We start from the raw sequence: 13,783 nt of genomic DNA, 5'->3' as shown, positions 1-13,783 counted from the left end.
TTTAGGCATTCATACTATTGCAGTGTCTTGAGTCATGTTTCCCTGTAACACTCTCACAGCTGATATCCTGGTTCTTTGGCTCTTGTAAGCCTTTCTACCCCCTCTTCTATGTTATTTCCTGAGTCTTAGGTTTACATCTGTGTTATAGATACATCCTTTGGGACTGGAAACCCCACAGTGGCTTTCTGCAGTGATCTCTGTCTGTTACAAAGAGATGCTTCCTTGATGATAAGTGAGAGCTACAATTATTTATGGATACAAAGAAAAGAATTTAGGATACAGTTAGGAATTAATGCTGGTTTAGGAAGGTGGTGGTATTGGGTTCTCCTCTAAGTTCCATGATCTCCCTGGCCCTTGGTAGCTAGCTGGCTAGGTTTCCAGTACCAGGCAAGATTTCCCTCCTGTTGAGTGGACCTTGTGATCAATTAAAAAGATGTTGGTTACTGCCAAGATATGAACTCCACTTATATAGATATGAATTTACCACTGATAAAGATACAGTTTTAGGAATAGTTTACCATGCTGGTCATTGTTGTGGCCAATATGCCCTCTGTTGGCAGCTTATATACCACTTTCCAATACTATGGAAGCTAGCCTTCATGGAGGAGGTTTTCAGATCACATCCTCTGAGTCCTGTTAAATTCTAATATTTAAAATTCTTATCTGCTAGGATTTCACAAGTCCACATAAAACATTTTAGCTGGTGTTGGAAACTGAGAGTCCTAAAATATGTTGTGATTAAATAAGTTCTTTTATATTGCTGTTTTCTTTTACAGAAGTTTAGGTTTAATGTTTTTGACCAGAGTTGCAGAAGTGTAGATATTTAAATAAGTACTTTCTTTAAAACCTTTTAGCGTAAGTAGAAGTTTCCTTATATTGTGTCCTACGATTGTATCTCTGTTGTTTCTGGAACCTCATAACTGTATTGCTGGCTGTCTCCTAGCTCACAGTGGACTCTTCCCATGGAACCTTGGCTGGATTTCTTGTTTCCCTCCTGACTTTTAACATATAAAAGTCTGAGAAGTATGTAGGTTTGCTCTTTTAAGATGTTGAGTTCGTGTCAATTAAGAGTGTAGACATTTGCTGACACTATTCTCTCCAGCTTCAGTGAGGCTGGCATGATGTTATTCTCTTTTTGAGCCCTGTATTATTCTCGGAGACATTTTCTACAAAACCACAAGGACCTTTCCTGCTTTTTCTTTGTTTTATGTTTTCATTTATTTATTTCATCTTTGACTACAACTGTTAATACTTAGCTCTGAATCTCTTTGCTTTACTTTTAAGCATCCTAATAATAATTCTGTTTTAAGTTTTGCCTTGTTTTTATGAGCTAGCCACAGGAAATCTCTTCTTTTAAAATTGATTTTCTGGGACTGGAGAGATGGTTAAGAACCCTTACTGCTCTTGCAAAGGACCTGGGTTCAGTATCCAGCATACACCCGACAGCCCACAACTGTCTGTAATCCAGTTCTAGGGGATCTAGTGCCTTCAGCACTCACAGGTACCAGTTACATATGGTCCACACATATATGAAAGACTTATACATACTTTTTAAAGTATTTATTATTATTTTTCTGTGTATCTGTATGAATATAAACATACGAGTGAAGGTGCCTGTGGAGACTAGAGACTTCAGATCTTCTTAGAGCGGCTCACCTAAGCCAGTTGTGAACCATCTGATTTAGGTGCTGAGAATTAAGTCCTCTGTAAGAGCAATATGCACACAGGATTTTAGCTCCCGTCCACCTGTGCTTTAGATCATTATCCTCAGCTGTCTTGCCTTCAGGACACTAGGGCAGCTTTGCATCCTCTGTAAATTGTTTTGGTGGTTAGCCCATTGATTGCTTGTCTAATTATTTCGTTAACATTCTAGGTCATTTTTCTATATTTCATGTAAAAAGAGAATAATTGATTAGGTCATTTCATTTGGTTCTGACATTGAGTTAAGTAAAATGTTTTTAATCTTGTCAGCATTTCTATTAATGCTTTCTTGTCTTTATTACTTTAGTTTTATGTTACAAATTCAAAATATGTTGTTTAAGCGTTTAGACATTTTCTCTAGCTTCTAAAACATATCAACAACTAGATGGCAAAATTAATGGTTTTCATATCTTATTTTTGAAAGTATAATAAAATTGCCAATAAATAATGGAGGGAAAAAGGAAGTAGCCCAAAAGTCTTAAATTCTGGAAACCAGAAAGTTTCTGTAGCATCATGTTATATTAATTTGAGTAAGATTAGTAAGTTCAACTTTACTTTTCTTGTATTTGCATCTATGTAGTATATATTGTTTTAAAATATTCTTTATTGATTTCTCTTTTTTTCCCCCTTAGTATACTGTGTGGAATTTTGTACCAAAAAATTTATTTGAACAATTCAGAAGAGTGGCAAACTTTTATTTTCTTATTATATTTTTGGTTCAGGTAAGTGTTATCACTCAGTGGATTATTTATAAACTTGCTGCCTAAGCACATATTTTACAGTAGGGAAAAATTACAATGTATTCTTAGTTGTTTAACTATGATTTTTTTCTTCTGCAGCTTCCCCATTGTATTTAATAAATTATCTAAATCAAACAACATTTCTACAACATAAGCTATAAATTTTAAGATCAGTTTCATTGTGTTTCTTTACTAGTGTGTGCCATAGTACTGATAACTGTAATCTAAGCCAGGAATACTGCTTATAATTTTCAGATACCTGCCTCATTATAAATGCTTTGGCTATTGATACACAGTTCATTATTGGAACATGTCTGCCCATGGAACCATCATCATACAAGAGTGTGTGTGTGTGTGTGTGTGTGTAAGTGTTACATCTCTGAAAGAAAGGTATCCTTAGCAGTTGAAACCAATGAATAACTACAGCTCTGAAGGGAATGTAAGCCCCTCAAACCATACTAGAGGCCAGGCCACAGGACAGTCATTCTTAACTGCACTAACTGCTGGACCCTGCCCCCATTCTACAGAGTAAAAAGCCCAGTCTCTGGACATGAAATCCCAGTCTTTACCCTGGAAAGCTCCACCATGAAAAGTTCCACCCCACTCTCCAAGAAACTTTATATAAGCCCTGTATCTTGTTTAGTACTCCACTGTTTCTTGCCCAGACAGAGGCATCCACACTTCCATTTTTTTCCCTTCCAGTAAATCTCTCATGTAAGGTTTGTTATGCAATATGACTTTGTGGAATTCCTTGGCTCCCAACTGCCCAGATACCTTTCCATCCCAGCTGTAATGCTTACTATGTACTTAGAGTCTTACTACGTAGTCTAGACTGACTATGAACTCACTATCTGTCTGTGTCTGCCCTTCTGTAATTACAGATGTTTACTACCATATCCAGACAATAGTCTTCATTTTTCAAGTATTCACAAGAGTACCTTTCTAGATTTACTTACAAGTTTATTATAAACTGTTCTGTAGCTTCTTAATCTAAATGTTTTTCTTTGCTTTTAATATATATATCAAAATGTAAATTGAAGCTCGAGTTTAAGTCAATTTGTAAATATAGTGATTATCATTTCCTTACAGTTACTATTTTCTGATAAAACCTTAGAATTTTCTTTAGTATTAAAATTTTGTTAGAACCCAGGATTTCAAAAGAAAAGTTAAAATTACTCAAATAATCATTTTAAAGCTTTAGGAAACATTTAGTTTAAAATGCTTTTCTTAATGAATGGAGAAGGAACTTCTAATTTTATATCACTAGAGCATCTAGTGGTTTTCTTGGAAAATGAAACTATGCTAACTGTATTCACGTGCAATGTATGCAGTTGTCAAATTGCTAAAATCAACATACATATAGAATGGAGCAAATTTAATTGGCTGAGTCAGAGTTAAGGGAAATTAATAAATCATAAGATTTGTGTTCTTACTAACCTATGTAATTACTGCAAGTACTTCTTCAGCAACTTGTAGAAACTTCATTATGACTTATAACCACAGCACCGGTTTCCTAGCTCTCTTCCTCCGATTCTTTTGGGTCTAACAAAGCCACTTGTAGGAAAAATCATTTTCCATGTTCTGTTCCTAGTTCTCTTTCTCTGGGGTTCAGTTCATCCTAAATCCTGGGTTAAAATTGCTGGTAGACTTTTCAGCATATAGTTAGTAGGATGTGCAAAGAAATATGAAATGAGATAAGATCCATTTGTGGCTCTACTCATAGGCAATATTGAAGAACTTAAGAACTGTTAAAGCAACATGCCTATACATGGTGGTACATCCTTTATAATCCCAGTACTTGAGCATCAAAGACAGGGGATCAACAGTAGTTCAATTTTGCAGGGGTGCATGTAGCAAAATCCTGTCTCAGAAAATAAAAGATAGTAACTGAGTTAGTGTAGCAGTATATAAGTATACAATTGAAAGACTCTACCACACCTTTGAAGTAGCCAAGAAGTGAAGTTGTAAACTAAACTATATACATTGTACAATAGTATAATACTTTAAGTATTAATGTAATATATGTAATTTTCTTCATTCTTTCTTTAAATGTAGCTTATGATTGATACACCTACCAGTCCAATTACCAGTGGACTTCCATTATTCTTTGTGATAACAGTAACCGCCATAAAACAGGTATGTTAATACTTCCTGCCTTAGGTCTTCCAAAATTCACTCCGAAATCTTAAATATTTCCACTCCAAATTAAAATTGTTGTGAAACAGTTTACATAAGAAAGTGTCAGATTTACTTTGTGACTCATGAATGAGTTCAGTATTTAAAATATATTATTGTCTTGAATGGGAACCATCCTAAAAACAAATATATGTACAGGCTAATTTATGAAGTAAATTAGTATTTTTTTTGTAATTTTAATGATGTTTAAAAAGAAGTATAGTTAAAAGGATGTAAGTTTATATAGTGGAGCATTTGCTTTTGATGTGAACTTCCTCTAAATTTTACAAGTTTTCTTGATTTGTGTGTGTATGTGTGTGTGTGTGTGTGTGTGTGTGTGTGAGCCAGATTATATATTGACGTTAAGATTAAGGATAAGAGAAATAGAATATTGGACCAGCATGTTAATTAAGAAATAAATTCCTTAAAATGTCAAATTGATATTGTTACCACTTCCCAAAACATCCAGTCTCAGTGATAGATGATTCCCCTCACTAGACCTAGAGGTCATTACATTTCTTACCTAAACAACATTAAAACCCTCTGCTTTGTAATATTTAAGGATGGCATGTTGATTGGTGGAGAAATGAAATTAATAAATAATTAGCAGATCTGTGATGATGTATTAATTACTTTTAGTTTTCCCTATTGTTTATGTAAAATTAGTTACAGTGTGTATATGTGTGTACATGTGTGTGCACACCTTTATGTGCTGGTAAAAATCAGGACAACTCACTGGAGTCTGTTCTTCCTTCTACCATGTAGATTCCAAGTATTGAGCTTAAGTTATCAGGCTTAGTAAGTAGCAGGTGCCTTTACCTGTTGAGGCGTTCTACCAACCCTGCTTTATTTTGGTTGAAAAGATAAAGGATAAGGGTCTATAGACTATGAATTAATGTTACATAGATAATGTGAGTGTTAGTGCTCACCAAATTTAATTTCCCTTTCTTCTCTCTTCTATTGGAGACTAGGATCTGTTTGTGTAATTCAGTAAGCATCCAAATCACTACATACAGTTACATATTTTCTTAGTTTTACAACTGTCATTTATTTCATCAGAGTAACATATACTTGTCCTTTAGGCCTATCTTCTATATTTTCACTAGGTGATTTCTTGTCAGTCTCTATGTTGATGTTCTCAAGTTTACATTATAAAATTCCATATAAACACACATACACACACACACACATACACACACACTCATTTGTACATTTCCATTTAAACACCTCACAAAAATCTTACATAAAACTCATAGTATTTTCCCTGTGAAGTCATGCTACTCCTAATGTTCCCTAGCTTATTAATGGTAGTATTGTTCTTTGCTTCTGTCTCTGCCTTTAAGATGTACCTAATTAGTTTAAGTGACTGGCATTCCTTGCCTAGATCATTGTGCTATTTATTCTCTTGATAGTTCTTTACTTCTATTTTTAGCCTCTCTCTTTCTATACAGTAGTTGAATTGATCTCCTAACATTGGCTCATGCTACCCTTCTGTTTAAAGCTGTTCAGGGAATTCTCATCAAATGTCAGTGTCTTTAGTTGTCTATGGAGACATGCCCAGTGTAGCCCAGCTTCCTAACTAACTTCCTACAATTTTTACTTGTACTCAATGTCTTCTAACCACACTCTCACCTCACCTCATCATCAAACTCAGTAAGCATGCTCCTATCACAAAAGCCTTATGACTTGCTGTCTCCTTTTCTTGAAAGGTTCTTCCAGGTAATTTCATAAATCAGCTTCTGTTTTTTTTTCAAATACTTACGCTTTGGCTTTTCCTGGCTGTTTACCATCTTCCATTTCCTTTTTAAATATGCTTTGTTCATATCATTTTTATTCAAATATTTAGCACACCCAGGGCAGAGACTGACTTGTGTTTTCAGTCAGTGATAGACTGCAACCATTCATGTGTGAGGGCTTTGATAAACATTTACTGAGAAAATGAATGAGTAAGCCCACTGAGTATTTATTAAAGCAAAGTAAAATATAAAATATAATGTTTTTTGTCCTTAACTCCCAATAAATATTTAACTAACTGTAGACTGCATTTAACTAGAAAATGATACCATTAACTGAATTGAAAAACTCATGATGGATGGATAGTTTCAAAATAAGTTTAATAATAATAATTGACCACATTTCACCTTCCAAAATTGGTTAAAAAATACATATAATCTAAAGAGAGGATGCAAGTACCTCACACTTCTGTTAGTAGCATTGCTGCAGATGAGCACTAAATTTAAATAAAAGCCAGGCAGTAAAGACAAGAGGAGTAAAATGCAAATGTTCAAAGTGAATATCTGTTCTGATGCAATTTATTCATTCTCTTTCTTTTGGTCTGTCTAGATTTCAGGACCCCAAATTTATTCTTGTAATAAGAGTCTCTGAGTTTTAATCATTTAATAAACACACAAGGGCTTCATATATTGTTCAGGTTTACGTGTCCATCACTATGAATCAATAGGATGCAATTTGGAGAGAAATTATCCAAGTAAATGTTCATTTGTTCTCTTCTTTTATCTGGTTTGTCCTTTGCTTTTGCATTACAGTAGGCAAATGCTCTTTTCTCACTTGTTGAATTTCATCTTTTCCAGCTGTATTGTATATTGTGTTTTCTCTAATCATGTATTGTGAGATACATTGCTCTGGTAAATTTGAAAGATGATCAAGGAGGATCATCCGTTTGAGTCTGTTTTAGAAGAGTGCTTAGATACTTTTTGAAATGATGATACTAAGGTAACTGAAAGATCCTTTGCTGTAAGCATTGAGAGTCAGTGAAATGAGCAGCTACTCAATGAAAACAATGAATTGAATGAGTCTAGCAGTAAAATGCAAAATGAATTAGAATTTATGAACTGACATTAAAAGGATAATACATTTATTGTTACTGATTTGCTATTAGTTATCTGAATTATAAAAGGAAGTAAACTTTTTCATAGCTTCAGAAATGATATCTTAACTCTCAGCTTTTTCTAAAATTGACATATTACAGTTTAAAGTAGACCAATATAATATAGCTTATATTATATTAGAGTGCTTTCTCAAAATGTTTCCTCCAAAGAAGAGGAGCTTCAAAAAACAGATATCAATGTTTTGATTTGTCACCTCCAGCTCTAACTATGTTTCTGCCTGTTCTTCTGTAAAACTCCCTGAGCCTTGGCAGGAGGGCTTTGATGAAGACATCCCATTTAGAATTTAGTGCTCCACAGTCTTTCATGCTTTGTACATTGTCCAGTGTCTGTTGGTTCACATATACTGCAAGCAGAAACTTTATTGATGAAGGCTGAGCAAGTCAGTGATACATGGCTAGAGCAGTATGTCATTAGGAATCATTTTGTTGCTGTTATTATAGTCAGGTTCTTGGCTACTTTAGCAGTGTAGGGCATAGGTTCCACTTCATTGAGTGTGCCTTAAATCCAATCAGAATGTTGTTGCTTATTCTTATAACATTTGTGCCATTGTTGTACCAGTATATCTTTTAGGCAGGTCTGTTGTATGTCTTAGGGTTTGTAACTGGGCAATATTGATGATTGCAAAGTATTTTCATGTACCATAAACTCTAGTAAGTGAGTAGGAGTGAGGACCTAATTAGATACCAACTCTACTTCTTTGAGTTCAGTGTCATAAATTTTGTCTTTAGGGCCTTACCATCAGTTTGTGAAGAGCAAACAACAACCTTAGCAATAGGTGTGATTTTTTTTGGGGGGCTGGGGTACCCTATTACACTTTAGGTACTTACCCTGAAGATAATTTTGTGCAATAATAATTTCTACCTCTTTTTTCTTTATTTTCCTCCATTTTTTTAAAGATTGTATTTTGCCAGGCGGTGGTGGTGCACACCTTTAATCCCAGCACTTGGGAGGCAGAGGCAGGCGGATCTCTGTGAGTTCGAGGCCTGGCTGGACCGATAGCCTCCGAAACAATACAGAGAAACCCTGTCTCATAAAAACCAAAAAAAAAAAAAAAAGATTGTATTTTAATTACAACATTTCATCCTTCCCTTTCCTCCCTCCAAAACGTACATATATGCCTCCCGACTCTCCTTCAAATTCATGACCACTTTTTCATCCATTGTCATTGCATTCATATATGCATACATATGTTTCTAAATATAATCTGTTTGAGTCCATGTGATGGTACTTGTTTGTATGTTTTCAGGGTTGACTGTTCGTCACTGGACAATCAGCTCTTACCTGGTGTGCTCTTCCCTGGGGAGGACAATTTCTCCTGCTTGTAGTTCTTTGTTGCGACCTCATAGCCTTTTTTTCCCCATGCAGTTTGGCATGTTCAGCTGATGTTTGGTCAGTCATGCTGGTGAGACTTTATGGGTTTGCTTGTGAAGTTGCTTAGCAGACACAATGTCAAGCAAATTTCCTGAACCTCTGGCTCTTACTCTCTCTCTGCCTCCTCTTCTGCAATGTTCCCTAAGTGTTAGGTAGGTGGGTATTCTGTAGCTCCATTGGGACTGGGCTCCACAGCTCTGCATTTTAATTGGTTTTGGTTTTTTGTAGTGGTCTCTGTTGTAAAGAAAGGTTCTTCTCTTGATGAGGGGTGAGGTGATGTTTATCCATGGATATAAGGACAGATGTTTATTTCACCCCCCCCCACACACAAAGACACATTCATGCCCATGCCAGCAACCAGAATTAAAGGGAGTGGGTCATACACAGAGGACATCACAGAGGAGTGGACTTGTTGAGAGGACGGTGAAAGTGACTAGGAAACTATATTGTGTGTTTGTGTATGTGTGTGTGTGTGTGTGTGTGTGTTTTCTTATTTGATAAAGTATCTTTAAAAATATTCTGGTATGATAATTTTTCTTCTTTATTTATAGGGCTATGAAGACTGGTTGCGCCATAACTCAGATAATGAAGTCAATGGAGCTCCTGTTTATGTTGTTAGAAGTGGTGGACTTGTAAAGACTAGATCGAAAAACATTCGGGTATGTATATGGAAAATCATATGAAATTGCATTTTGGATTCATAGTTTTAGTCTTGATTTTCTATATGTATTTTTATATATATTATAAATTTCTCTGTGTGTATTGTGTATGTCAAACACCTGTGTGCTTCACATGCTCGAGCCCCTGAGTTTTTGCAAAAAATACACGCAAACTAAAATATGTTGTGATAAGCCACCTATCTAGAACAGAATGAAAACAAATCCTTGCCTTTTAAAGTGTGTATAATCACTTTTCTCCTATTTTCTTGTAGGTGGGTGATATTGTTCGTATAGCCAAAGATGAAATTTTTCCTGCAGATTTGGTGCTTCTGTCCTCAGATCGACTTGATGGGTCATGTCATGTTACAACTGCTAGTTTGGATGGAGAGACAAACCTGAAGGTTTGTTCGTGTATATGTTTTCATATGGCTCTGGATGATTATAATGCTTAATGTTTCTTGTATTTCCTGTTGGTGATGTTATTAAGTTTGTTGTGATAAAGTGGTTTTTTTTTTGTTTTTATTGGTTGTGTTCTTTTTCTTTACTTTAATTTCATTTTATATTCCAACCATAGTTACCCTTCCCACCCTTCCTCCTACCCCCAGACCATCTACTCCTTATGGGCAAGGGCTCCCATGAGAGTCAACGAAGTCAGGCATGTTAAGTTGGGGTAGAACAAAGCCCCCCCTGCATTAAGTCTGAGCATGGTTTCCCACCATAGAGAATGGGCCCCAACAAGCCAGTTCATGTACCAGAAATAAATAGATCCTGGTCCTACTGCCAAGGGCCCATCAGGTAGCCCAGGCTTCACAAGTGACTCCCACATATGGAGGGCCTAGTTCCGTTCCATGAAGGCTCAACAACTGTTAGTCTAGAGTTCATGAGTTTCCATGAACTTGGTTCAGTTGTCTCTGTAGAGTTCTCCATCATGATTTTGACCTCCCTTGCTCATATATTCCCTCCTCTCTCTCTAACTGGATTCCTGGAGCTTGGCCTGGTGCTTGGTTGTGCATCTCTATGATGGTAGTTGGATATTTACCAATCTGATGATAGGGGAAGGCCAGTTCAGGCACCCTCTCCACTATTGCTAGGAGTCTTAGCTGGGGTCATCCTGTGGATTCTTAGGAGTTTCCCTAGCACCAGGTTTCTCCCTAACCCCATAGTAGCTCTCTACCAACATATCTCTTTCATTGCTCTCCCACTCCGTCCCTCTCCTCCTTGATCATGCCTTTCTCTCCTGTTCTCACCACCCATCCCCTCACCTTTACCGCCACTCCCTCACCCCACCTTACCCAGGAGATCTCATCTAATTCCCCTTCCCAGGGCAATACATGTGTCCCTCTCAGGATCTCCCTTCTTACCTAGCTTCTCTGGAGCTTTACATCTAACATCCGCTTATAAGAAAGTACATACTGTGTTTGTCTTTATGAGTCTGGATTACCTCACTCAGGATGGTTCCATCCATTGCTTGGAAATTTCATGATGTCATTGTTTTTACTCCATTGTGTAAATGTACCACATTTTCTTTTTCATTCTTCTGTTGAGGGGCATCTAAGTTGTTTCCAGGTTCTGGCTGTTTTTCTAAGTTACTGAAACTTTTTTAAAATTACAAAAGTTGTTGGATTGAGACAGTGACTTTGTTGGTAGAGTACTTGTTACACAGTAGGAACATCTGAGTTTGGATCCTAGCATCTACTCAATAAAAAGTTAGGCACAACAGCACATGCTTGTGATCTAGCATTGGGGAGGTTTGGATGGGGATCCCTGGAGCTTGATGGTGAGTCAGTCAGACCAAAATGGGAAGCTTTATGTTCAGCAAGAGACCCCATTTCAGCAGGTCAACGCTGGGCTCCATTACATGCTTATCTGATATCTTTGTTCTCATCTGCACAAATGGATACACAGACATGCATACGCATGTATGCAAGTAAGCTTTAAAATTTAAAAAGTTATAAAGTAAAAAAAATGTTACTATGTGTTTAAGGACAAATCTAATCCTGGCTTTGTTCATATTGGAAGTGGAAATGGAAAATGTTTTAAGAAAAATAAAATCTTTTAATAATTTTGATGCCCCCCCTTTTTAAGCCCAGGCTGGCCTCAAATTCTGGCAATACTAAATCCCAAATACTATGATTATAGATATGAACCACCATGCCCAGCTTGATATATCTTTAGTCAAGAAACAAATATAAATTTGCCCAGTTTTCAGAGTCTAATAAGGAGGGGTGATAAATGCACATTTCTCCTACTAAATAGGATATATTGAATCTTTAGACAGTTGTGTCTGATAATGGATTCCATATCCCAGTAAATGCAGTAATCCATTTGTCCCTGCTTATTTCTAATTGTTTCTCCTCTGTTGTCTTAGCAAGTGATCTCCAGTCTATTTTTCATCTAGAAGATATTTGAGGTCACATCTAGGTGGATGTTAATCCTTTTAATTATTTTTTTCAGACACATGTGTCAGTTCCAGAAACAGCAGTATTACAAACAGTTGCCAACTTGGACAGTCTCATAGCTGTGATAGAATGCCAGCAGCCAGAAGCAGACTTATACAGGTACGGAGTGTTATTTGGTGAGTTCATCTTCACATAACAGCTTCTATTAGAAGTAAAATGTTAATAGAGTCTCATTAAATTTTTAATAATAAAACTTATTTTATTAACTTTTATAAAATCTATTAATTTTATATAAAATCCTAATAGAAGCTCAGCTTCTATTAACAAGACCTGGTTTTTGTAACCAATAAACATAAAAATAATTCCTTAAAATTTTTATTACATCTTATATATTTTGTGTGCATGTGACTATGTATTTGGGATGTGCATGCCACTGTGTGTTTATGAAGATCAGAGGACAACTTTCAGCAGTCTGTTCTCTCCTTCTAACATGTGAGTGTTAAGAAACTGAAGTTATCGCTGGGGGTTGGTGTCACATGCCTTTAATCCCAGCACTCGGGAGGCAGAGGCAGGCGGATCTCTGAGTTCAAGGCCAGCCTGGTCTACAGAGCAAGTTCCAGGACAGCCTCCAAAACAATACAGAGAAACCCTGTCTCAAAAAGAAAGAAAGAAAGAAAGAAAGAAAGAAAGAAAGAAAGAAAGAAAGAAAGAAAGAAAGAAAGAAACTCAAGTTATCAAACTTCGCAGCAAGTGCCTTTTCTCATAACACATTTGTGTTGGCCCTTAAAATGAAACTCTTATCTGATGTGGTAGTAATATTTGTGAGGCCTTCAGTTAAAGTCAGAAACAGAATGCAAAATTTGATGGCATTATAAGCAAAAGGTACCAATTAAAAATGTTATATTAGATTGTGTATGCATGTGTGTGTGTAAGAAAGAGCGAGCACTTATGTATGTGCTCATGTTGGTGTGTGCACCTGTATGCACGCCTATAGAGACCAAAGGTCAACGTGCAATGTCTTCCTCAGTCATTTTCCACCTTATTTCTTGAGACAGAATCTGTTACTGAAACTGGAGTTCATAAATTGCACAAGACTGGCTGGCCAATGAGCTCCAGGGTTCTGCCTGTCCTGTCTCTTCAGCATTGGGCTTACAGGTGTGCACTGCTGGACCTAGATTTATTAGGTATTAAGTATGGAGTTTGATTCTCATGCTTGATAGCAATCTCTATTAAGCCATCTCCTCAGCCCAGTAAATAACTTTTGATAGGATATATTAAGTTGAGAGGAAATGTTACCAGCAACACCTATGTCATGACCCTGTTTTGGGTTTAATGGCTCAAATATATGTATGTGAAGCCTAGAGTACATATATACGCCCAAGCATTAACAGTATTAAATAGTGAGATTCCTAATGGTTGTTTCCTTAGTTTGCTTCTCTGTTTCTCTGATAAACACTATGATCAAAAGCAACTTGGAGAGGAAAGGGTTTATTTCATCTTGCAGTTTATAGTCTGTCATGAAGGGTAGTCAGAGCAGGAACCTGGTGGCCAGAATTGGAGCAGAGGCCATGGTGGAACAGTGTTTACGGGCTTGCTCCCCATGGCTTTCCCAGTTTGCTTTTTTATACAGCTAAGTACCAACTGTCCACAGCCTGTTGGGCCCTCCCATATCAGTCCACAATCTAGAAAATGCCCCACAGATTTGCCTTAGGCCAGTCAGATGAAGGCGTGTCCTCAGTTGAGTTTCTCTTCCCTCCCAGATGACTCTAGCTGGTATCCATATTATAAAAACCTAACCAACAAAGCTGTTATTTCCTTTTTGCCATCTT

The 13,783-nt window shown here is 36.6% G+C and overlaps 1 protein-coding gene across 6 annotated transcripts in view; it reads left to right on the top strand.

The window, feature by feature from the left end:
• The window catches only part of Atp11b (ATPase phospholipid transporting 11B (putative)), an 88,306-nt gene that overhangs the window by 13,969 nt on the left and 60,554 nt on the right, over nucleotides 1–13,783 (top strand). For all 6 annotated transcript variants that reach the window (XR_005880396.1, XR_005880395.1, XM_021226912.2 and 3 more), the window contains exons 3-7: nucleotides 2,334–2,423; nucleotides 4,497–4,577; nucleotides 9,448–9,555; nucleotides 9,828–9,956; nucleotides 12,010–12,113. Coding sequence is in view for 4 of the 6 variants with exons in the window: in XM_021226912.2 (XP_021082571.1) it covers nucleotides 2,334–2,423; nucleotides 4,497–4,577; nucleotides 9,448–9,555; nucleotides 9,828–9,956; nucleotides 12,010–12,113 (512 nt within the window). In the remaining 2 variants the exon portion in view is untranslated. The remainder of the gene's footprint in view (nucleotides 1–2,333; nucleotides 2,424–4,496; nucleotides 4,578–9,447; nucleotides 9,556–9,827; nucleotides 9,957–12,009; nucleotides 12,114–13,783) is intronic.

This window comes from Mesocricetus auratus, unplaced genomic scaffold (assembly GCF_017639785.1).
Source record: "Mesocricetus auratus isolate SY011 unplaced genomic scaffold, BCM_Maur_2.0 Super-Scaffold_100011, whole genome shotgun sequence".
NCBI lineage: Eukaryota > Metazoa > Chordata > Mammalia > Rodentia > Cricetidae > Mesocricetus > Mesocricetus auratus.
This window is presented reverse-complemented; position numbering and strand designations above follow the sequence as displayed.